The 25,154-nt window shown below is 46.7% G+C and overlaps 1 protein-coding gene across 3 annotated transcripts in view; it reads right to left on the bottom strand.

The window, feature by feature from the left end:
* The window catches only part of LOC125460469 (plexin-A1-like), a 512,196-nt gene that overhangs the window by 45,568 nt on the left and 441,474 nt on the right, over window positions 1-25,154 (bottom strand). For all 3 annotated transcript variants that reach the window (XM_059649731.1, XM_059649733.1, XM_059649732.1), the window contains exons 21-23: window positions 23,508-23,650; window positions 21,223-21,479; window positions 5,047-5,113 (exon numbers count right to left, since the gene is read on the bottom strand). In XM_059649731.1, coding sequence (XP_059505714.1) covers window positions 5,047-5,113; window positions 21,223-21,479; window positions 23,508-23,650 — 467 coding nt within the window. The remainder of the gene's footprint in view (window positions 1-5,046; window positions 5,114-21,222; window positions 21,480-23,507; window positions 23,651-25,154) is intronic.

The following is a 25,154-nucleotide window of genomic DNA, read 5'->3' as shown; positions in this document are numbered from 1 at the left end:
GTGACGCTGTTCTACTCCACTTGGAATTGATGCTGTCCAGTCCATTACGGTGAATAGTGTCATTTCTGGTTTTGCTCTAAATGGGTTTGTATATGGGGTCTAATTTTATATGTTTGTTGATTTCATTATGGATTAAGAACCGTGCCTCTAGCCAAACATAGACACACACATAGAATACAGAACATAGAACTTTACAGCACGGTACAGGCCCTTCGGCCCTCAATGTTGTGCCAACCTGTCATACCAATCTGAAGCCCATCTAACCTACACTATTCCATGTATGTCCATATGCTTGTCCAATGACGACTTAAATGTACCTAAAGTTGGCAAATCTACTACTGTTGCAGGCAAAACGTTCCATTCCCTTACTACTCTCTGAGTAAAGAAACTACCTCTGACATCTGCACCATATCTTTCACCCCTCAATTTAAAGCTACGCCCTCTCGTGCTCGCTGTCACCATCCTAGGAAAAAGGCTCTCCCTATCCACCTTATCTAACCCTCTGATTATTTTATATGTTTCAATTAAGTCACCTCTCAACCTTCTTCTCTCTAACGAAAACAGCCTCAAGTTCCTCAGCCTTTCCTCGTAAGACCTTCCCTCCATACCAGGCAATATCCTAGTAAATCTCCTCTGCACCCTTTCCAAAGCTTCCACATCCTTCTTATAATGCGGTGACCAGAACTGTACACAATACTCCAAGTGCGGCCACACCGGAGTTTTGTACAGCTTCACCATAACCTCTTGGTTCCGGAACTCGATCCCTCTATTAATAAAAGCTAAAACACTGTATGCCTTCTTAACAGCCTGGTCAACCTGGGTGGCAACTTTCAAGGATCTGTGTACATGGACACCAAGATCTCTCTGTTCATCTACACTACCAAGAATCTTACCAATAGCCCCGCACTTTGCGTTCCGGTTACTCCTACCAAAGTACATCACCTCACACTTGTCTGCATTAAACTCCATTTGCCACCTCTCAGCCCAGCTCTGCAGCTTATCTATGTCTCTCTGCAACCTACAGCATCCTTCGTCACTATCCACAACTCCACCGACCTTAGTGTTGTCTGCAAATTTACTAACCCATCCTTCTACGCCCTCATCCAGGTCATTTATAAAAATGACAAACAGCAATGGACCCAACACCGACCCTTGCGGTACACCACTAGTAACTGGTCTCCAGGATGACATTTCCCATCAACTACCACCCTCTGTCTTCTTTCAGCAAGCCAATTTCCGATCCAAAGTGCTATATCTCCCACAATCCCATTCCTCTGCATTTTGTACACACGGCAATACCTCGAGGCTCAGTTCTCAACCCATAATGCAATCAACAAACCTATAGAATTGGATCCCATATAAAAACCCATTCAGATCAAAACCAGAAATGACAGTACTGACCATAATGGCTGGACAGTATAAATCCCAAGTGGAGTAGAATAGCATCGCTCCATTGGAGAGGCTCCACTGATGATGTTACCGAGCATGGTGACAAAATATCTGCATGAAAACGGTTTGAGACCTGCACAGACCAACACACCCAACCAGTGCTTGAGAGGAGACACCTGAGGCCCAACATAATGTTAGCTTCTCCACTCTATTACGCACTGTGGCTGTGTCATATGCTTCATTCCAAATGTAACAGAAATATCGAATGCCTTTAAAATAAATGATCCTTCTTCTCCGCTTTGAACAAAGTTTAATGAGAAATAAAATTCTGATAATTCAATTTATTCCTTTGAAATTTATGCCTCATTTGGATGTACAGAGAGCTTTGGCAAATTAGACCTTCTATACAAAGCAATCCTATTGTTTTATTTATAAAGCAATGGTCACTATCTCCCATTAAATATATGTTATTTGGACAGCACATTGCATTTCAGCAAAAACCTGTCAGCATAGATGCAATTCCTTCTCTTCCACGCATTGATGTGGCAAGTTACAGAACTTAAAAGCAAGCAGCCGCTTGTGGCGTGCATTATTGATGAAGAAAGCACTTTAGGGGCTTGTGAGAGACAGATTCTCTGTTTTCCAACACCTAATCTCAGCTCTATCCTTGGAATTACAAAAATGAGCGGCACAGTGGCTCAGTGGTTAGCACTGCTGCCACAGAGCGCCAGGGTCCTGGGGCCTGATTCCACCCTCAGGCCGTGTGGAATTTGCCAGTTGTCCCCGTGTCTCCCCATGGGTTTCCTCCGGGTGCTCCAGATTCATCCAAAGATGCGCAGGTTAGGGTGGATTGGCCGTGCTAAATTGTCAATTGTGCCCAGAGATGTGCAGGCTAGGTGGATTAGCCATGGGAATTACAGGGTCAGATAGGGGGTGGGTCTGAGTGGGATGCTCTTTGGAGGGTTGGTGAGGACTTGATGGGCCGAACAGCCTGTTCCCATACTGTAGGGATTCTATGAACGAGATTGGGACACTGCATTCACTTCCCAATCATTAATATCAACCCCTTTGCTCCCAACTTAAGGAGCTGTAATTTGGATTTGCCTCCTGCCAGGTCACAATGTATCCTCCACCACACCCTCTCGAACACACCCATACAGACAATGTGTTACCTTTTCTTGGTTTTGCCAAATCACTTCTTCATTTTCATGCCATTGAAGTGATTTAGGTTTTTTTTTAATCATTCTCCCATGGGATGTAGATGTCGTGGCAAAGCCAACATTTACTGCCCAACCCTAATTGTCCTTGAGCTGAGGGTCTTGCCACACGACAAGGCAGTGAAGATGCAAGCCCGTTGCTGTGGGTCTGGAGTCACATGTAGACCAACCCAGTAAGGACAATGAATTTCCTTCCCTAAACTACATTATTGAACCAAATGGGCTTCCTTCTTATTTGTCTGTGAGTTGTGGGCATCATAGATTAGGGCAGAACTTATTGCCTGTCTCTAGTTGCCCCTTGAGAAGGTGGTGCTGAGCTGCCTTCTTGAACTGCTGCAGTCCATATGCTGAAGGTGGACCCACAATGCCCTTAGGGAGGGAAAGTCCAGGATTTTGACTCAGCAACAGTGAAGGAAGGGAGATATATTTCCAACTCAGGAGGGTGAGTGGCTTGGAGGGGAACTTGCAGGGGGTGGTGTTCCCGTGTATCTGTTGCCCTTGTCCTCCAAGACAGTAGGGGATGCAGGTTTGGAAAGTACATTGATGGAGCTTTGGTGAACTTCTGCAGTGCATCTTATAGAAAGTACACACTTCTGCCAACTGAGCATCAGTGGTACAGGGAGTGAATGCTTGCAGATGGGGTGCCAATCAAGTGGGTTGCTTTGTACGGGATGGTGTCAAGCTTCCTGTGTTTTTTTGGAGCCGTTCCCATCCAGGCAAGTGGGGAGCATTCCTGACTTATAGATGGTGGACAGACTTTGGGGCGTAACATGGTGAGTTGTTTGCTGTGGGATTCATCTGACTTGCTCTTGGAGCCACTGTGTTTATGTGTCTGAGTCCAGTTCAATTTCTGGTCAATGCTAACCCCCAGGATGTTGACAGTGAGCGATTCAGCGATCAAACCAATCAATGTAGATGGGTGACGATGGGATTCTCTTTTGCTGGAGATGGTAATTGCTTGGTGTCAATGTTATTTATCATTTTTCTGTTCAAGCCTGATATTGTCAAGGTCTTATTGCATTTGAACACGGACTGCTTCAGTGTCTGAGGAGATGTGAATGGTGCTGAATATTGTGCAATCATCAGCAAACATCCCCACTTCTGACTTTATGATGAAGGGAAGGTCATTGATGCAGCAGCTGAAGACGGTTGGGCCGAGGACACTGCCCTGAGGAACTCCTGCAGAGATGGTTTTGACTTTACAAGCGGCAATGGTTTCATTAGTGAGGTGAGTTTTTATACCCAGAATTATTACCTGAATTTAAATTCCTCCAGTTGTCGTAGTGGGATTTGAACCCATGTCCCCAAACCATTAGCCTGGGCCCTTGGGTTGATAGTCTACTATCACACCACCCCACCTTTGCTGTTATGACTTTTATTAATAATAAAGTTAAATTATTCCCCTTTGAGAAAGGGCTGAGAGCGAGAAGGCACCAATTTAAAGCAGTTGATAAAACAAGTCAAAGTGATATGGGGAGCAACGGTTTCATGCAGTGAGCGGTTCAGGATCACAAATGGAAATCCAGGGAATGTAGTGTAGTTACGTTCAACTCAGGTACGCAAGTGGAAATTAGACAGCCAATTGAAATGGAACAATGTGCAGAGTTACTGTGAGAAGACAGCATAATGGCACACGGTGAGTTGCTCATTCAGAGAGCCAGCACAGACAAGATGGGCAGAACGGGCTCCTTCATCTTTGGGATAGATAGAGCCAGGCTTTGGCAGGCTTTCCAAGCTGCCTTGGAATCTCCAGCATTAAACTGAAGATTAAAAGTAAGGTAAAGTTACTATCGCCTTACAAGACCATACAGCTGCACTGTCAACAGAGAGAGGTGACTGGTTTAACGTGAGGATCACCATGCCTCTAGTGAGGGTAGTGTTGCGAACAATGGTCCTTCACAGTAACCTCAGCTGGTGCAGGAATTGACTTAATGGCGTTAGCCTCACTCTGCATCACAAACATATTCCTCTTAAAGATTAATGCCCACTTTGAGATTTCTCCATCTCTTCCTCCAGTAGGTCACGAAACATTTATCAATTCTTAAACAGGAGCACTCTGCCTGATATTTCCATTTTGCAATTTACCGAAAAGAAGGTGAACGGAGCGTGAAAAGGAAATACAAAACAGGAGACAGAACGTGCGAACCATGAGCAGGCAGATGGGATTAGTTTAGAATGGCATCTTAGGTGGCATGGACATGGTGGGCTGAAGGGCCTGTTCCTGTGCTGTAATGTTCAATATTAAAACACAAAAACGCTGATGAAAGAAAGGGTAAAGAGGGGGTAGATGGAGCCTTGGAGCAGGGCATTAACTCCTGAGAGGCCAAAGTGTTTTAGAGAGGGATATCCGATGGAAGAAAAGATAGTAACTGAATACAGAGAACCTTATATTAACCTTAATATAAACCACAATTCAATAGTAATGTTGGTATAGACTTACCTTAAGGAACTTGTACAACAGGAAGGTAAACCAGTTAGTCAGCATCTTCTCAGCAACAGACTCAGTCCTATTGAAACAAAATGATGTAAATGTCAATATATATCAAGTGCATCTCTTAACAATATAACTATCAAATCCAGAAGGTCTTAATGTTATAAAAATGGATTTAAAAACATCGGCCATAGTTTTAAACCATTTACTCAAGAAGCTTTCGGTTATCCCAAATAAAGATTCAGTTTCAATCCAAGGGGACCAATAAGGTTTGAGGGGTGGGGGCGTGCGAAGGTGGAGTTTACAGGATTGCTGAGTCATGGATTAGGGCAATCAGAGATTGGGGGATGGGAATTTGTGAGTCAGGGATTAGGGGATAGGGATTAGTGAGTCAGTGATTGGAAAATGGGGATTAGTCAGTCATGGATTGGGGGATGGGGATTAGTGAGTCAGGGATTGGGGATGGGGATTAGTGAGTCAGAGAGTGGAGAATGGGGATTAGTGAGTCAGGGATTGGGGGATGGGGATTAGTGAGTCAGGGATTGCGGGATGGGGATTAGTGAGTCAGGGATTGGGGGATGGGGATTAGTGAGTCTGGAATTGGGGGATGGGGATTAGTGAGTCAGGGATTGCGGGATGGGGATTAGTGAGTCAGGGATTGCAGGATGGGTGTTGGTGAGTCAGAGATTGGGAGTTGGGGATGTGGATTAGCGAGTCAGGGATTGGGGGATGGGGATTAGTGAGTTTGTGATTGGGGGATGGGAATGGGGATTAGTGAGTCAGGGATTGGGGGATGGGGATTAGTGAGTTTGTGATTGGAGGATGGGGATGGGGATTAGTGAGTCAGGGATTGGGGAATGGAGATTAGTGAGTCACGGATTGGGGGATGGAGATTAGTGAGTCAGAGAGTGGAGGATGGGGATTAGTGAGTCAGGGATTGGGGGATGGAGATTAGTGAGTCACGGATTGGGGGATGGGGATTAGTGAGTCAGAGAGTGGAGGATGGGGATTAGTGAGTCAGGGATTGGGGGATGGGGATTAATGAGTCAGGGATTGCGGGATGGGGATTAGTGAGTCAGGGATTGGGGGATGGGGATTAGTGCGTCAGGGATTGCGGGATGCGGATTAGTGAGTCAGAGATTGGGAGATGGGGATTAGTTAGTCAGGGATTGGGTGATGTGGATTAGCGAGTCAGGGATTGGGAGATGGGGATTAGTGAGTTTGTGATTGGGGGATGGGAATGGGGATTAGTGAGTCAGGGATTGGGGGATGGGGATTAGTGAGTTTGTGATTGGAGGATGGGAATGGGGATTAGTGAGTCAGGGATTGGGGGATGGGGATTAGTGAGTTTGTGATTGGAGAATGGGGATGGGGATTAGTGAGTCAGGGATTGCGGGATGGGGATTAGTGAGTCAGGGATTGCAGGATGGGTGTTGGTGAGTCAGAGATTGGGAGATGGGGATGTGGATTAGCGAGTCAGGGGTTGGGGGATGGGGATTAGTGAGTTTGTGATTGGGGGATGGGAATGGGGATTAGTGAGTCAGGGATTGGGGGATGGGGATTAGTGAGTTTGTGATTGGAGGATGGGGATGGGGATTAGTGAGTCAGGGATTGGGGGATGGGGATTAGTGAGTCAGAGAGTGGAGGATGGGGATTAGTGAGTCAGGGATTGGGGGATGGAGATTAGTGAGTCACGGATTGGGGGATGGGGATTAGTGAGTCAGAGAGTGGAGGATGGGGATTAGTGAGTCAGGGATTGGGGGATGGGGATTAGTGAGTTTGTGATTGGGGGATGGGAATGGGGATTAGTGAGTCAGGGATTGGGGGATGGGGATTAGTGAGTTTGTGATTGGAGAATGGGGATGGGGATTAGTGAGTCAGGGATTGCGGGATGGGGATTAGTGAGTCAGGGATTGGGTGATGGGAATTCATGAGTCAGGGATTTGGGGATGGGGAGTAGTGAGTCAGAGAGTGGAGGATGGGGATTAGTGAGTCAGGGATTGGGGGATGGAGATTAGTGAGTCACGGATTGGGGGATGGGGATTAGTGAGTCAGAGAGTGGAGGATGGGGATTAGTGAGTCAGGGATTGGGGGATGGGGATTAATGAGTCAGGGATTGCGGGATGGGGATTAGTGAGTCAGGGATTGGGGGATGGGGATTAGTGCGTCAGGGATTGCGGGATGCGGATTAGTGAGTCAGAGATTGGGAGATGGGGATTAGTTAGTCAGGGATTGGGTGATGTGGATTAGCGAGTCAGGGATTGGGAGATGGGGATTAGTGAGTTTGTGATTGGGGGATGGGAATGGGGATTAGTGAGTCAGGGATTGGGGGATGGGGATTAGTGAGTTTGTGATTGGAGGATGGGAATGGGGATTAGTGAGTCAGGGATTGGGGGATGGGGATTAGTGAGTTTGTGATTGGAGAATGGGGATGGGGATTAGTGAGTCAGGGATTGCGGGATGGGGATTAGTGAGTCAGGGATTGCAGGATGGGTGTTGGTGAGTCAGAGATTGGGAGATGGGGATGTGGATTAGCGAGTCAGGGGTTGGGGGATGGGGATTAGTGAGTTTGTGATTGGGGGATGGGAATGGGGATTAGTGAGTCAGGGATTGGGGGATGGGGATTAGTGAGTTTGTGATTGGAGGATGGGGATGGGGATTAGTGAGTCAGGGATTGGGGGATGGGGATTAGTGAGTCAGAGAGTGGAGGATGGGGATTAGTGAGTCAGGGATTGGGGGATGGAGATTAGTGAGTCACGGATTGGGGGATGGGGATTAGTGAGTCAGAGAGTGGAGGATGGGGATTAGTGAGTCAGGGATTGCGGGATGGGGATTAGTGAGTCAGGGATTGGGGGATGGGGATTAGTGCGTCAGGGATTGCGGGATGCGGATTAGTGAGTCAGAGATTGGGAGATGGGGATTAGTTAGTCAGGGATTGGGTGATGTGGATTAGCGAGTCAGGGATTGGGAGATGGGGATTAGTGAGTTTGTGATTGGGGGATGGGAATGGGGATTAGTGAGTCAGGGATTGGGGGATGGGGATTAGTGAGTTTGTGATTGGAGGATGGGAATGGGGATTAGTGAGTCAGGGATTGGGGGATGGGGATTAGTGAGTTTGTGATTGGAGAATGGGGATGGGGATTAGTGAGTCAGGGATTGCGGGATGGGGATTAGTGAGTCAGGGATTGCAGGATGGGTGTTGGTGAGTCAGAGATTGGGAGATGGGGATGTGGATTAGCGAGTCAGGGGTTGGGGGATGGGGATTAGTGAGTTTGTGATTGGGGGATGGGAATGGGGATTAGTGAGTCAGGGATTGGGGGATGGGGATTAGTGAGTTTGTGATTGGAGGATGGGGATGGGGATTAGTGAGTCAGGGATTGGGGGATGGGGATTAGTGAGTCAGAGAGTGGAGGATGGGGATTAGTGAGTCAGGGATTGGGGGATGGAGATTAGTGAGTCACGGATTGGGGGATGGGGATTAGTGAGTCAGAGAGTGGAGGATGGGGATTAGTGCGTCAGGGATTGCGGGATGCGGATTAGTGAGTCAGAGATTGGGAGATGGGGATTAGTTAGTCAGGGATTGGGTGATGTGGATTAGCGAGTCAGGGATTGGGAGATGGGGATTAGTGAGTTTGTGATTGGGGGATGGGAATGGGGATTAGTGAGTCAGGGATTGGGGGATGGGGATTAGTGAGTTTGTGATTGGGGGATGGGAATGGGGATTAGTGAGTCAGGGATTGGGGGATGGGGATTAGTGAGTTTGTGATTGGAGAATGGGGATGGGGATTAGTGAGTCAGGGATTGCGGGATGGGGATTAGTGAGTCAGGGATTGGGTGATGGGAATTCATGAGTCAGGGATTTGGGGATGGGGAGTAGTGAGTCAGAGAGTGGAGGATGGGGATTAGTGAGTCAGGGATTGGGGGATGGAGATTAGTGAGTCACGGATTGGGGGATGGGGATTAGTGAGTCAGAGAGTGGAGGATGGGGATTAGTGAGTCAGGGATTGGGGGATGGGGATTAATGAGTCAGGGATTGCGGGATGGGGATTAGTGAGTCAGGGATTGGGGGATGGGGATTAGTGCGTCAGGGATTGCGGGATGCGGATTAGTGAGTCAGAGATTGGGAGATGGGGATTAGTTAGTCAGGGATTGGGTGATGTGGATTAGCGAGTCAGGGATTGGGAGATGGGGATTAGTGAGTTTGTGATTGGGGGATGGGAATGGGGATTAGTGAGTCAGGGATTGGGGGATGGGGATTAGTGAGTTTGTGATTGGGGGATGGGAATGGGGATTAGTGAGTCAGGGATTGGGGGATGGGGATTAGTGAGTTTGTGATTGGAGAATGGGGATGGGGATTAGTGAGTCAGGGATTGCGGGATGGGGATTAGTGAGTCAGGGATTGGGTGAAGGGAATTCATGAGTCAGGGATTTGGGGATGGGTGATGTGGATCAATGAGTCAGGAATTGGGGAATAGGGATGGGGATTAGTGAGTCAGCGAGTAGAGGATGAAAGATGGCTAGACATTTGGGAATTGTGCATTTGGTGACATGGGGATCAGAATTTCACAAGGCAGGGATTTAGAAGGAGGGTTACAGGCATCGATGGAAGTGAACACTCTGGGCATCTGATAAGAATTAAGTTGACATGACTTTTGAGAATTTGTAGTCTAATTGGCCAACAGCCCTTGGTGATCCACGATGCCAGTGTAGAGGGCTATAATAGGCATCGTATTGTGCTGGCTGGCTTGTGATTAGGTGCCAACTAAAATGCCACATCCCATGCAGACTTTAGACAAAATTCAGAAAATTATACATGGGGTCATGTCAAAGCAAAACAACATAGATTGGGTTCAAGGGCATGTTGGGGGCAAGGGTGTCAGGAATTCTAAAACGCATCTCACTCGAGACACTCTCCAAATGTTAAACTTTCTGACTAAACTGATCTTAATTTGGGCTCTGTCTCAGCATTGACCAACTAATTAAATCCCTAAAGTCTCCAAGGCAAAAGACATCTTCACCTGAAGATGACATTTTCTGTTCATTATTGGAAGCTTCTTTTTGAACAATTGCTTGAACATCAGCCTTGAGAGCCCCACACCCACATTAGCACATTACTTTCCTCAAGCTCACCGCTGTGTTTAACTGAGAGAGTGTGGAAAATGGAATACAGTTCCCAATTCAAATACCTAAAATGCATCCAAATACTCCCAGGACAGGGGCAGCACGGGGTTAGATACAGAGTAAAGCTCTCTCTACACCGTCCCCATCAAATACTCCCAGGACAGGGACAGCACAGGGTTAGATACAGAGTAAAGCTCTCTCTACACCGGCCCCATCAAATACTCCCAGGACAGGGACAGCACAGAGTTAGATACAGAGTAAAGCTCTCTCTACATCGTCCCCATCAAATACTCCCAGGACAGGAGCAGCACGGGTTTAGATACAGAAAAAAGCTCTCTCTACACTGTCCCCATCAAACACTCTCAGGGCGGGGACAGCGCAGGGTTAGGTACAGGGTAAAGCTCACTCTACACTGTCCCCCATCAATCACTTTCAGGACAGGGTGACCGTGGGGTTAGATACAGAGTAAAGCTCTGAAACCCTTTTCTGATGAAGGGTCTAGGCCCGAAACATCAGCTTTTGTACTCCTAAGATGCTGCTTGGCTCTACACGTTGTTATCTCTAAAGCTCCCTCTACATTGCCCCTATCAAACAATCCGTGGACAGATATAGCACAACTTAAGAAACAACACAGAGTAAAGCTCCCTCATCACTGTCCTCATCAAACTCCGCTAGGACAAGGACAGCACAGGGTTAGATGTAGAGAATAGCATCCTTTATGCTATCTCCATTAGACACGCTCAGGCACAGAGTAATGATCTCATGTCTGACACAATACGTTTTTGCCTCAACCTCAGAAGAGACCTTTTACTGCAATTTGTTTGCCCTTGGGGGCAAATGGTAGGGTTGGCGCAGATTGTAGACTCCTTCCTCCTGGGCTTGAGGCAACATTTACCTCTAGACCTTGAGCAACTACATGCAGAGGTCTGCACGCCTGACATCCCTGAGCTGGGACCTAACCCAGATCTGTCAGGTGAAAGGGCAACTGTTAGATAACTGCAAACTCCACAACGTCAGAAACTGTGAAACATCAAGTCAAGGAAATGCAAGCTTGAAAAAACAGAGGCGGTCGTTTGGTAAAACGGTTGAGGCAGAGGAGGTGAAAGATGTCACATTAAAACTAAAAATCTTACTGGCAGAGAAAAGGAGAGAGAGATAGAGAGAGTAACGTGCAACGGTTCGTCGCATCAAAATGTTCAGCAACCTTTTTAGCAAATACTGAATCCAATTAAAATTTACCAATTAAGTTAATTAGCCAACTTAATACATAAATCATCCAAAACGTCACCTCAGATCTGACTACACTTCAACAGTGTTGCATGATAATGACCTTGGGAACATTCCCTGCAAAGTAATTAAAATATTTCTTGATTATCAATGCTTATTAAGTCTAACTTGTTAACAGCTCTCGCACTGAGCCAGAGAGTGGAAGAAAGTGGGGGTCTGGTGGTGAGGACACAGGGAGGCTGAGAGAGGGAGAGGATGAGGGATAGCTCATGAGCAAGCAATGGCCATAATATTTCATTGCTCAAAAGTTGTTTGATTTAAAACCAAGAGTTAAGAACGGAAACTAAACTCCTAGTTGCTCAGTATTTCTTAGTGGTGGGATTTGTGTTTGCCTAGTGCTGAGGACATGAGAACAGAATCCTTCAATGCAGATTCAAGCTCCTTTGACTCTGATCCAGTAATAAATGTCAATTCTCAACCTTGTGAGTTTGTTTTTACACTCTCTCTCCCCATCAAAAATTAACCTGAATTCCTCATCTGTCTTTTAGAAGAATGACCTTATGAGTGTGCGTAGCTTTAAAACATTTTACCTTACACACCAATCAACTTGATGTATGGATGCATTGATTTACTGTTGTCACATGTATCAAAATACAGTGAAAAGTTTTGTTTTGCGTGTTAGACAGGCAGATCGTGCCATACAAAGTGCAGCAGAGTTGCAGAATAGAGTGCAGAATACAGTGTTACAGCTGCAGAGAATGTGCAGAGAGAGATCAGAATTAACGTTTGAGAGGTGCGTTCAAAAGTCTGTTAACAACGAGGAAGAAGCTGTTGTTGAATTTGTTCACGTGTTTTCAAACTTTTATACCCTCTGCCTGACAGAAGAGGGTGGAAGAGAGTGTAACCAGGTTGGGGAGGGGTCTTTGATGATGTTGGTTGCTTTCCTGAGGCAGTGGGAAGTATAGATGGAGCCAACGGTTGGGAGGCTAGTTTACGTGATGAATTGGGCTGCGTCCACGACTCTCTGTAGTTTACTGTGCTCTTGGGAACTGCAGATGCCATATTTTCTGAAGAATGGTCTAGACCCAAAACTTCGGCCTTCCTGCTCCTCTGATGCTGCTTGGCCTGCTGTGTTCATCCAGCTCTACACCTTATTGTCTCAGATGCCATATCACGCTGTGATGCATCCAGATAGGATGCTTTCTATGCTGCATCTATAAAAATTGGTACGCATCCTTGTGGACATGCCGAATTTCTCTGAAGAAGTAGGATGTTGCTGTGCTTTCTTGGCTGATGCGTCGATGTGGGCGATCATCACTCCGAGGAACTTGCCTCTCTCGGCCATCTCCACCTGAGCACCATTGATGCCGTCAGGGACATGCTCTCCACTTCCTGAGGTCAATGGCCAGCTCCTTTGTTTGTTGTTTGTCTGAAGGTATCACTCACTGAAGATTCCCCAGCTCCCCTCATACTTAGATGCCTCTTGTGACTCGTTTCGCAATGTTTAAATCGATATATTCTTTCACTTCATAAACTTCTGTCCTAGTTTTATTTCAAAAACTTGCCACAGGAGAGAATTCCAAAGCATCCCTGCTGTTAAAGGAAACTGAGAGCATGACAAGCAGTGCAGTGGATAGGAATTCTTAGAGGACCTCGGGGAGACTGAATTTTTGCTGTAAACTGATTAACTGCAATGCACCACACTTCACCAGAACTGAACAACATTCTCTCTCCCACTTGAAAGGAACACAGTGTGGCTTAACATTTCGGTCACCCCGCTACCCATACCGTCACAAACCCCACTTCCTTTCCCCTCATCTCCTGGGGTGAGAGCCCCTTGGGGATCTTGCCACATTATAACAGTGAGCCTTGGCCTGGATTGGAAGCCGTGCTGTCTAGATTCAGAGAGAGCGACACGAAACCACTGAACCAAACCAACACTTGCAGGTGAGTGGCACCGTGGGTAGAGTGCTGCCTCACAGCACCAGTGTCCAACCTCAGTTGACCATCTGTGTGATGTTTGCACTTTCTGTCTGTTTCCGCTAGGCGCTCTGGGTTTCCCCCTATAGTCCAAAGATCATAGGTCATAGATCATAGAATCGCTACAGTGTGGAAACAGGCCATTTGTCCCAACAAGTCCTCACCATCCCTCTGAAGACCATCCCACCCAGGCATATGCCCCAACCCCTGCATTTCCCCACGTCTAACCCACACATCCCTGAACACTATGGGCAACCTAGCATGGCCAATCCACCCTAACCTGCACATCTTTGGACTGTGGGAAGAAGCCAGAGCGCCCGGAGGAAACCCATGCAGACACGGGGAGAATGTGCAAACTCCACACATACAGTCGCCCCGAGGCTGGAGTCGAGCCCGGTCCCTGGCGCTGTGACGCAGCAGTGCTAACCACTGAGCTACCGTGCCACCCCACGGTGATGTGCAACTGATTCAGCTGGGACTATCTTATAGGCCAGGGAGAGATTTAGGGACGGAACCTCCAAACCTGCGCCAATGCAGGTGAAGACATGGCTGCCAATGGAGGAATGTTGAAAATTGTGGATGCTCAAGAGGCCAAAATTGGCCAAAAGCGGATGGTTTGTACCATTCGGGTCGTCCATAGGCTGAAGATTACAGCCGGGTGATAAGGTGTACGGAGAGGAGGATGAGGATTTTAAAATCAAAGCAACGCCTCAATCACAAGTAGCTATAACGAAAGTGAGAGAAACTGAGTAAAGAGCTGAACCAGACGACTCAATTAATTTTGAAGAAAGAAAGCATGTGGGAGAAGGTAAACTGGTCAAACTAAAGAAAAGGCAATAGCAGTAATCTCAATGGATTAATGATTCATGTCAGCTAGCAGCATTTAACTTTAGTAATAAACCTGGAATCTAAAGTCCGCGCTACAACTGAGGTTGGGCAGGGACGGGAAGTGATCCCTTTCTACTCCCATTCCTTTATTAATCAGAGCAAATTTAAAGTCTAACCAGAATGACACGGCCAACTCTTGGGAACAAGTCAGTCAGATTTCTAACTCAACAAAGCCTTGAATTCATTAAAACTAAAATCTACTCAAACAGGTAAAGATTATTGAAATAAAATTAGATTTTTCAAATAGATATATTCTAACACACCAGCGATAGAAAAGATGTCGTGGAATTTGAAGGGGTTCCGAAAATGTTTATAAGTATATTGTCAGGGTTGCAGGGTTTGTGCTCTAGCGAAAGGCTGCTTAGACTGGGGTTATATTCTCTGGAGCATCAGAGGCTGAAGGGTGGCCTTATAGAGATTTATAAAATCATGATGAGCATGGATAGGATGAACTGATATAGTATTTTCCCTGGAATGGGGGAGTGCAAAATTAGAGAGCATAGGTTTAAGTTGAGAGGGGAAAGATTTAAAAGGGACCTAAGGGGTAACTTTTTCACACAGAGGGTGTGTATGGAATGAGCTGCCAGAGGAAGTGGTGGAGGCTGGTACAGTTACAACATTTAAAAGGCATCTGGATGGGTACATGAATAGGACGGTTGAGAGGGATATGGGCCAAATGCTGGCAAATGGGGCTAGATGAATTTAGGATATCTGGTCAGCATGGATGTGTTGGGCTGAAGGGTTTGTTTCCATGCTGTACATCTCTTATGACTCTATCCTAAATTTAACATGAGGCAAATATGGTTAACAGAGAAATAATGATCAAGCATTCCACAGGCCACATCCAATAGCAAACATAATCAGGCCATTTCCCATCAATATCTTAGCAATTTCTGCCTCTTCCCTCCCCAAAAAACGTTGGTGGCACTGTTTGTCAACCAAATATCAGTAAAACGTCTCATGGCTCGTCGTTTTTAATGATCTGGCCTTGAAGCTCCCCCAGAAATGCCACCCCATCGTGGGTTCCCTCAGCGACTGCTCACTGTCTGGTGCTTCACCCTCCTTTTCAGGGACAAGAATCCAAAGAATTCTGGAACCTTCACTCCTACACTTACAGGCACAACTTCAATGTTTCGTAAGCAGTGAGCTTCATGAAATCTCAAATGCCCCTGAATTTGTTTCCTAAGCTCCAATCTTGCTCAGTCTCACTGCGGAAATACAATTCATGGGAGCTAAATCACCCTCACCCACAGCTGTACTCAACCATTAATGAAGCACAGTGAGCCCTCACATCTTCCAGAATTTACTTTGAGCCCTGACTCCAACATTGAGCTGACAACAAACTTGTTGGACATCTCCTTGAGCTCTGTTTGCACAAAGCCAATGTCCCTCAGTCACCTTTTCAGCAGCACCGCTGAGTAATTCCTTTCTGCATGCACTCTGTTTCTAACTCCAGCCAACTGTAAACCTGGAACTGACTCCTGAACTGTCTGGGTGGCCTCCTGGAGACGGTGCAAGAATCTTTAGCCTTGTTCCTCAACAACACCGGATGTATCTAATATTTTGGAACAGTCAAATGTAGCAATCAGCAATAGAATGTTAGAACATTTTGGAATGACCAGTCTGATGTATATTCACAAGACACTGGATCCTGCAGTATTAACTAACAGAATCAAAAAGAAATACATTAGTCTTAGTAATGGAGATCATCGAGATTTGTAAAAATCCATCTGGTTCACTAAAGTCCTTTATGGAAGCAAACCTATCCATCCTTAGCTGGTCTGGCCTACGTGTGACTCCTGACCCACAACAATCCAGCTGACTCTTAACTGCCCTCTGAAATGAGGTAGCAAAAGACTCAGTTCAAGGGATATTAGGGATGGGCAACAAACGTTGGCTTTGCTAGCGACACCCGCATCCCATTAAGGAACAAAGAAGGAAAGTGACCATCCATAAAAACAGAGTGTGCTTAAACCTAGTATTCTTGGAGAATTTACGCACGCTGAGCCTTCCTGCCATACTCTCGTCCAGATGGATGTTACAAACTGAAGTTGAAGGACTATGATAGGATGAATATTATTGAGGCGGAGAAGGTTCAGAAAAGATTTACCAGGATGTTGCCAGGAATGGGGGGTTTGAGTTATAAGGAGAGGCTGATTAGGCTGGGATTTTTTTCACCTGAGCGAAGGAGGCAGAGGTTGCAAGTGGTTTATAAAATAATGAGGGGTATATACAAGGTGTATGGCAGGTGCCTTTTCCCTGTGGTAGGAGATTTCAAGACAAGGTATATTTTTAAAGTGAGAGGAGAAAGATTTAAAAAAGGCATACAGGACGGTTGTTTTAACCAGAGAGTGGTTCATATGTTGACTGCACTTCCAGAGGAAGTGGTGGATGTCTTTATTTTTCCTTTATTCATTCCAAGAAAGAGGTCTGGAGTCACATGTAGGTCAGACCAGGTAAGGATGGCAGTTTCCTTCCCTAAAGGGCATTAGTGAACCAAATGCGTTTTTTTTTCCCCTCCCTGACTCTTGACTCCAAATATTTATTGAATTCAAATTTCACCATCTGCCGTGGAGGTACTTGAACCCAAATCCCCAGAACATTATCTGAGTCACAGCTCCAGTGACAAGACCACGAGGCCATCACCTTCCTCTGTGGGTACAGGTACAACAGTTAAAGGACTTTTGGATAAGTACATGAGTAAGAAATGTTTGGAGGGATACGGGCCAAGCACAGGCAGGTGGGACTGATTTAGTTTGGGATTATGGTCGGCATGAACTGGTTGACCGAAGGGTCTGTTTCCATGCTGGATGGCTCTGTGACTATGACTCTGACTGCACAGCTAGTGTTGGACGGGTGAAGGGGTGAAATAAGTTGAAAGCTTTTCCTGAGCAGAAGCCACTTTGGAAGTTTGCCAGTCAATTTTTCCCAATCATTCCCCCAGCTCCCCGACTTTATTCCACATCTGCCATCTTAGGCAATAAGAAAATAGCCAACCTTCCTATTGCTCCTTCACTGACATTCCACGTACAAGTTGCCTGCCCTACTCAGCTGCAACCTTTCCTTTCTCAGGCCCTGGAGGACATGCTTACACATCTGAGTACCATGGTTTCTGCAAATGAGATGTCTCGGGATTGTACATTAATGAGTTCCAGAGTGAGTCAATTCTTCACATCTTCGTACAAGGAGCCTGTGAGGTTGACGATGAGCATCACAAGTGAGAGCAGGCTGAAGTTTAAACGCAGCCAGCACCAATTTCCTGCCAAGAATGGAAATGTTCCTGTTCTGTCAGTGTGGAATGTTTTATTTATCATATTCCAACTGATGGTGAACTGTATCTTCATCTCTTTGCAAATGCATTAAAGGAGGCTGTTAAGCCTGTTCAATCCTTTTTTTGTCATTAACCTCTTTTTCCTCATCAACCTGTTCAGAGATGTTGTTACACACCTCTGGAGCAGCTGGGACTTGAACCCAAGCCTTGTGGTCCAAGGTAATGAAACTACTGTGCCTAAAGAGGGCCACTAGCAACATACAATGATTTTTATCCCAATTCCATCCCTCTGCCTCATTTATTGCCATCCCTACCCAGTATGGTCAATCCCACTCTTGGGACAGACCTAGACCCAGAGCCAATTTAACAATTTTCTATTCTAATCAAATTACAAAAGAACTCAGCTCCTTATCTTTGATCTTGGGAAACACAACACCAAACACCAGCCCTTTTTTGTTTGAAAATCAGCCACCCAATGAAACTGTGACGATCAACAAGAAATGCATAACTGGGAGCAGTGCAGCAACAAGACAAATTGGAGGAAGGCTGCGAAAAGAAAGAGGGGCTTGAACTGCAATGGACATCGAGGAGGAGGGAACACATACCAGGTCCCGAGGTGACCACCTATAAGCTCACTTGTTTCGTTTTTATATTGTCAACTCTTCAGAAATGTTATTGCACAACTCTGGAGCTGGCCAGACCTGAGCATGGCCCTCCTGGCTCTGAGGTTGGTGCACTACCACTGCATCACAATCTTCCATTCTTTCGCTGGGATGTCAGCCTCACTGGCAATACCTTCGCCCATCTCAAATTGCCCTTGAATCAAGCGTCTCACCTGGCCAGAGCAGCTAAACGTCAACATCCTTACCATGGGTCTGGAGTTACTTATGGGCCAGGGTGACACATTCCCTGGTAGACGTAAACAAAGTTTTGTCCTTACCATTACAGCTGAGTGTTTCACAATCACTATCAAAACTAAATTAATTAACTGAGGGCACAGTGGGATTTGAACTCACAAACCCAATATTATATGGTAAGATGGTAACAGAGTAAGAGCTCCTCTGCTCCACCTGTTCTTTTTCATCCTTTTTCTCTTTTTTCTCTATTTTCCTCTCCCAGTAGCACTGGAGACAAATCCTGACACAGCTGCAGGCGCTGGTAGTGAGTCCCAGAGCAGAGAGTGGGCAGCGAGTCTGGAGCAGTGAGAGCAGTGACTCCCGGAGCAGTGTGTGGGCGGTGAGTCCCGGAGCAGAGTGTGGGCAATGAGTCCTGGAGCAGTGTGTGGGCGGTGAGTCCCGGAGCAGAGTGTGGGCAATGAGTCCTGGAGCAGTGTGGAGGCAGTGAGTACCAGAACAGTGTGCGGGCAGTGACTCCCGGAGCAGCGTGTGGGCGGTGAGTCCCGGAGCTGTGCGATGTCAGCGTGCCTTGGGTGTGGGTGAAGTTGTCCTGGAACATATCTTGGAGTACTGTAGTGCGAGTATGGAGGCGGCTGGAGGTTTGGATCAGAGCAGTTGGACTGGAGTTTGGCATGGGTGGTCAGACCATGTGCTAAGGTTCTGCACTGAGCTGCTACAATGTAATGTTTATTTGAATGTGTTTTGTTTAAACCTGGCTGTAATGTCAATCCTTTCACGAGGTCTTAATTTTAACTTTTTTTTTAAACTCTGGAAAGTAATGCAACTACTTAAGGTAAAACTGAATGAACTGCAGATGCTGTTAATCAGGAACGAAAACAGAAGTTGCTGGCAAAGCTCGGCAGGTCTACCAGCATCTGTGAAGAGAGAAATCAGAATTAAGGTTTCAGGTCCGGTGGTGTAATGCAGCTACTTCTCATTCCTGGATAATAAAATGTGAGGCTGGATGAACACAGCAGGCCCAGCAGCATCTCAGGAGCACAAAAGCTGACGTTTCGGGCCTAGACCCTTCATCAGAGATTCCTGTTTTGTATCCAAGATTTGTAGGTTGGGGCTTGTACCTAAGATGGTGCCGTACTTTGTAAAAACTTTTCGCCGTATTCCTACAATGGAGTACATGTGACAACAAAGGATATTCTGACTCTCTCTCAGGTCACCAGCCTCAGCCTTGCAGCTGGCAGTCCAGCGGTATTCCCACTGCACCACCATCTTGCCCTGGGAAAAGCAATGTTGCTTGTTGACAGGGACCCAAGTGAAGTCAAGTGGGAGAATTATTCTCCTGTCCATTCCTCGTTTCTTGCCCCTACCCTCCGGGGCAGCAGGCTGAAATTATTAAGACGCTTCATGGATCGACACAACAACTGAATGCCTTCACCTTGGAGCCTGTTTTCCTCCCTTGGTTTGTCACAGACCGTAACACCTGCCTGCCTCATGAAGCACCGGCCCTGTTCCAGCAAATAGAAGTGTCAATAAAGGAATCACCTCAAAAATGAAATCACTGTGAGGCTTCAATTACTATTTTATCCCTGTGATGCTCTCAGGTTCCCCTCTGCAGTTGGTAACCTCACTGAGGAGCAGGCCATTCGGCCCCTTGAGCTTGCTTCACCATTCAATTGCATAATCTGATCTGCATCTCAACTCCATTGTACAGCCTTTGCTCCCTATCCTACAATAGCCTTGCCAACAAAATTTCATCCTTCGCTATTTCAACTGAACCCCATTTGCAAGTTTTATGAATCCCCTAAGACCTATCAAGAATATCTCGTAAGAGATAATGGGAACTGCAGATGCTGGAGAATCCAAGATAACAAAGTGTGAAGCTGGATGAACACAGCAGGCCAAGCAGCATCTCAGGATGATCGCGACCTCCTGAACCCAAGGGAGCACATGTTTAGTCTCAGAAACCTGTCTGCATAATTTAAACCCCTTCTGGCCCAGAGCCATTCTAATGCATTTCGATAGCCTCCCCAAGGCCACTACAGCCCTCCTGAGTTCCATTGCCTAGAAGTGAACAGAGTACTCAAGGAAAATTCGGAAAACATAGCAAAACCTTTCAATTTGCAAGTCAAACTGAAGTTGTGCTCTGGCAGCTGGGCTTGCCACTAAATGATGTTCCTCCCGCAGTGAAGAAACATGGCACTAGGGGTAGGGTGTTTGAAATCCAGTTAGTTCAGGCGCTAGACATTGTCCATGACTTTCCTTCACAGAGTAAAATCCTTAAAGATTATGACTTCTTTTCTCTCAGAAGATTGAGAGCTTTTGGAACCCCTTTGCCTCAGAGCTGTGGGGGAAGAGTGCCTGCGTATATTTAAGGCTGAGATGGATTCTTGATCAGTCAGGGAACCAAGGGAAAGGGCTGGAAAGTGGATGTGAGGAACGTCGGATCAGCCATGATCCTATTGAAAGGTGGAGCAGACTCAAGGGGGCCGAACGGCCTGCTCCTGTTCCTATTTCTTATGGTCTCATGGTCCAATGGACTTGCTTGGGACAGGTACTGACGAAGTACCCAATCATCCACTACTCTCGGCTGCCATCCTTGATGCCACATGACCATCTTGACCTGTACTGCTCACAGTGCAAACTGCCCAAACTCAAACCTGAAATTATCCAAAAATCTGGCAATGGGTCCCCCCCACCCCACCCCAGACACCACACTGACATTTTGCAGGTATCAATCAGATGATAAGGTGGGGGTGGGTGGCGTTTTTCATGTCACCATGTTTAATGGCTGTTGGAGAGTTGGGGGTGGTATCCATTTCTCCTGCGTGTCCTCCTCAGACTCACCTCCTCAGCAGCAGTTTCGGGTGGTTCTTACTCTCCAGGTTCTTCTCAATCAGGTCTGAGAGGAGCTGCTTGAGGACACCAGTGGCGTACTCCATCTCGCCCTGGAGGGCGGTCATAATCAGGGAGGCCACATTGCCCCGGTCACGCATTGAGAAGCTTCGCTGAGCCTCCAGGGTGCGGATGAAGGTCAACAGGAAGACCTTCTTGTTGAGCAGCTGACCAAACAGAGTGAGGGCCTTCTCCACGTTCGCCGTCACCTGGGAAAAGAAAAGGGTAGAACCGTCAACGTCCTGAATTGGTCGGGGCACAGGGCAACATGCGCTTCCAAGCAGAAAGCTTCATTTGTAGGGTAAGTGTCTATTGCCCATTGCAGCTGCCCTAAGGAGCTGGAGATACAATGATGTGGGCTTGCTAGGACCATTTCAGAGGGCAGGTAAGAATCAACCCCATTGAGGCATGGAGTTTGGGAGTACAGAAACAGACCCTTCGGCCCATCTTGCCCATGCTTACCGGGTTTCCTAAACTGAACTAGTTCCATTTGCCTACATTTGGCCCATATCCTTCAAAACATTTCCCATCCATGTACCTGTCCAAATGTCTTTTACATGTTGTAACTGTACCCTTTTCCATCACTTCCTCTGGCAGCTGTAGATCCTTTCTTTTTTAATTCATTCACAGGATGTTGATGTCACTTGGGCAGGCCAGTATTTAGTCTTTAGTTTCCCATTGGGCAGTTGAGAGTCAACCACATGACTCAGGGTCTTGGGTCATGTGTAGTCCAGAGCGGGTAAGGATGGCAGATACAATTTACTATCACTTCTAATGAAAGTAAAATGGAGCGTATGCAGGGTAATTTGATCTTAAAGTAGGATAATAGGTCGGCACAAAATTGTGGGCCGAAGGGTCTGTACTGTGCTGTACTGTTCTATGTTCTATTGCTTTCCCCAATGGACATCAGTGCAGAATTCAAGGATCTGTTCATCCCAGCCTTGCTTATACTTAAAGACTGAGCATCCACAGCCCTTTGGGATGAAGAATTACAAAGATTCATGGTTATCTGAATGAAGAATTATCTCTTCATCTCAATCCAAAGTGGCTGGCTCTTGGACTGTTCCTGCTATTTCCAGTCTCTCCAACAGGGGGAAGCAGTCTCTCAGCAATGACTGTAGCGGTGAGTCGCTGTCGCCCCGGGAAGCCTTAGGGCTGCTCTCTCATTAGAGAGAGATAACTAACAGTGGTTTAACCTGACAGTCACCATGCCTCAGGTGAGGGGAAAGGTTCAGAAAGAAGGTCCTTCATGGTAAACTCAGCTGATGTGGGAATTGAACCCATGCTGTTGGCAGCACTCTGCATCACAAACCAGTCATCCAGGCAACCAACCTCCTACCATCCCACGGAGCTCTCATGTTGAAAGGAGGCCATTCAGCCACCTCCAGCTGTTCTACCATTTAGTGCCGTATCCTTTAGTACCAAAATTTATCAATCCCAGATTTAAAATGATGATTTGAGGTGGTGTCTTTTTCTTTCCTTGTGGGAAAATGTTCCACACTTTGGGTGAAAACATCTGAGCAAATGGACAATTGATCGGTTTACTATAACTCCAACAACTTCATTGGTGGGCTTCAGACTTTTACACACATCATACACACTACACAATGCTTGAGGGAGGGCTTAAATGCTCAAGGAAGAATCTGTAACTGAAATCTTTTACTGTTATGATGATCACCATAAAAGGCAATGCATTAGTTTACCAAGTCTCCATAGACAGCACCTTCCAAACCCAGATAGAAGGACAAGGGGCAGCAGTTACATGGGAACACCACCCCCTGCAAGTTCCCCTCCAAACCTCTCACCATCCAGACTTGGAAACATGTAGCTGTTCCTTCAGTGTCAGGGGGTCACAATCCTGGAATTCCCTCCCTAAGGGCATTGTGGGTCAACCCACAGCACACGGACTGCAGCGGTTCAAGAAGGCAGCTCACCATCACCTTCTGAAGGGGGCACCTAGAGATGGGCAATAAATGCTGACACAGCCAGTGAGACTCACATCCAATGGATGAATAAAATGAAGCTACTCCCTGAAAGCCAGACAAAGGGACTAATCCCATGGGCTCAGTGTCAGTAATGATTAAAGGAAGCTGGATAGGCGATATTGATTCTGAGTGGAAGGTGGGTTTGGGGCAGGAGAGGGTGAGCACGCAAGGTGTTGGCATCATGCTTGCAGGTCCTGGGACAGAATGCAGTGCCTAAATTGTACCAGAAGTCAGCAGAGTGGGGTCTGATACCTCCATCTCCTTGAGGACTGGGTGATCCTCTATCCCCGGGAAGAGGACCCTCATGGCGTAGGTTCGGTAGTCGAGGAACGGGATCCCGGCACCATCCAGATCACTGGTCAGCTCGTGGATATCGGTTTGCAGTTCGGCAAATGCTGGAAGGCAGAGAAAGCACCGTGAGACGGAATCATACCACCTTGGCAATCACCATTCAGCCCGATTTGCCAATGCTAGCCCTTGGAGAGAAACATCTGATAAGGAGACCCACTGCTAACGCACACTAACCCAACCCTCCCTCTATTCTTTGCCCGCTGTCCTGCAATGTTTTCCCACTTCCAGGACACATCCAATTCCCTTGATGGAAGTTACCACTGAGTCGGCCCCCGCTGCCCCAGTAGGTACCACAGCCCAGCTTACAACAACTTGCAATATGTAAAGATAATTAACCTGTCATCTTCTGACACTGAGAGATAGTAGGAACTGTGGATGCTGGAGTCTGAGATAGCAAGGTGTGGAGCTGGAGGGACACATCAGGCCAGGCAGCATCATAGAAGCAGGAAAGCTAACATTTTGGGTCGGGAAATTTCTGAAGAATGGTATAGACCCAAAACATCAGCCTTCCTGCTTCTCTGATGCTGCTTGGCCTGCTGTGATCATCCAGCGCTACACCTTGTTATCTCTGTCTTCTGATACTGTTCTTACATCTCCATCCTCAGGTTACTGACCCTCTTGTCATTGGAAACTGTTTCTCCTAAACGGTCTCTCAAAGCCCCTTGGAATTTTAAACAGTTTTACTAAATCTCCTCATCATCTTTCACTACTCTAACGGGAACATTCTTGGCTTCTCCACTCTCTCCAGGGAGTGGGAATGCCTCAGCCCTGCTCCCATTCCAATAGGCCTCCCCTGCACACAAGGCAACATGCTGCCTGAAGTCTAGTGCCCACCATCTCCAGCTCAGGCCTGAGCCGTGATCAGGATGGTTGATGGCAGATCTTTCAGGACCCATGATGAAAGGCAGAGCAATGAAATGAAACGTGCACCAAATATTAACAACGGTACATTTTAACACTACAGACGAAATCACAGGAGGGCCATGGTACAGAAGGAAGTCATTTAGTCCAACATTAAATGAGCCTTCCTGACCAGGGAGGGAACAAGAGACACAGAGATAGATACAGATAGAGAGAGAGATAGAGAGAAAAAATAGACAGAGAGATAGACAAGGATTGAGATGTAAATGGAGTGACAGAGAGAGCGTGATGGCGAGGGAGAGAGAGGGAGGAATGCAGAGAGAAATACAGCAAGATCCCTATTTTAAATCAGGAACCAGAGCACTTCATGTGTTGTCTGTTATTTTCTTTGGAAGTAACCATAAGCAAAGCTTCACTTATCCGAGCCATTTTCAGGAAGCAACGGAAGAGCACACTGGCACTCATAGCCATATTGTGAAAGTTTTGTTTTTACAAATTCTGAGGCACAGACGTGACATTGAACGCAGGTCAAAACATCAGGGAAGTGGCCTCCCGTGGCATGGGTATGAATATAGATGGAACACTTTTCCGAAAGAAGGATAGGATTCTCCCCACTTGCAGCGCAGAGCATAATTTTCATTTGCGGCCGCCAATTAAAAACAAAGGACGCCACAGCGTATCACTCAA

Source organism: Stegostoma tigrinum, chromosome 11 (assembly GCF_030684315.1).
Source record: "Stegostoma tigrinum isolate sSteTig4 chromosome 11, sSteTig4.hap1, whole genome shotgun sequence".
NCBI classification, from domain to species: domain Eukaryota; kingdom Metazoa; phylum Chordata; class Chondrichthyes; order Orectolobiformes; family Stegostomatidae; genus Stegostoma; species Stegostoma tigrinum.
The sequence above is the reverse complement of the archived record's forward strand: the minus strand, read 5'-3'. Positions and strand labels throughout refer to the sequence as shown.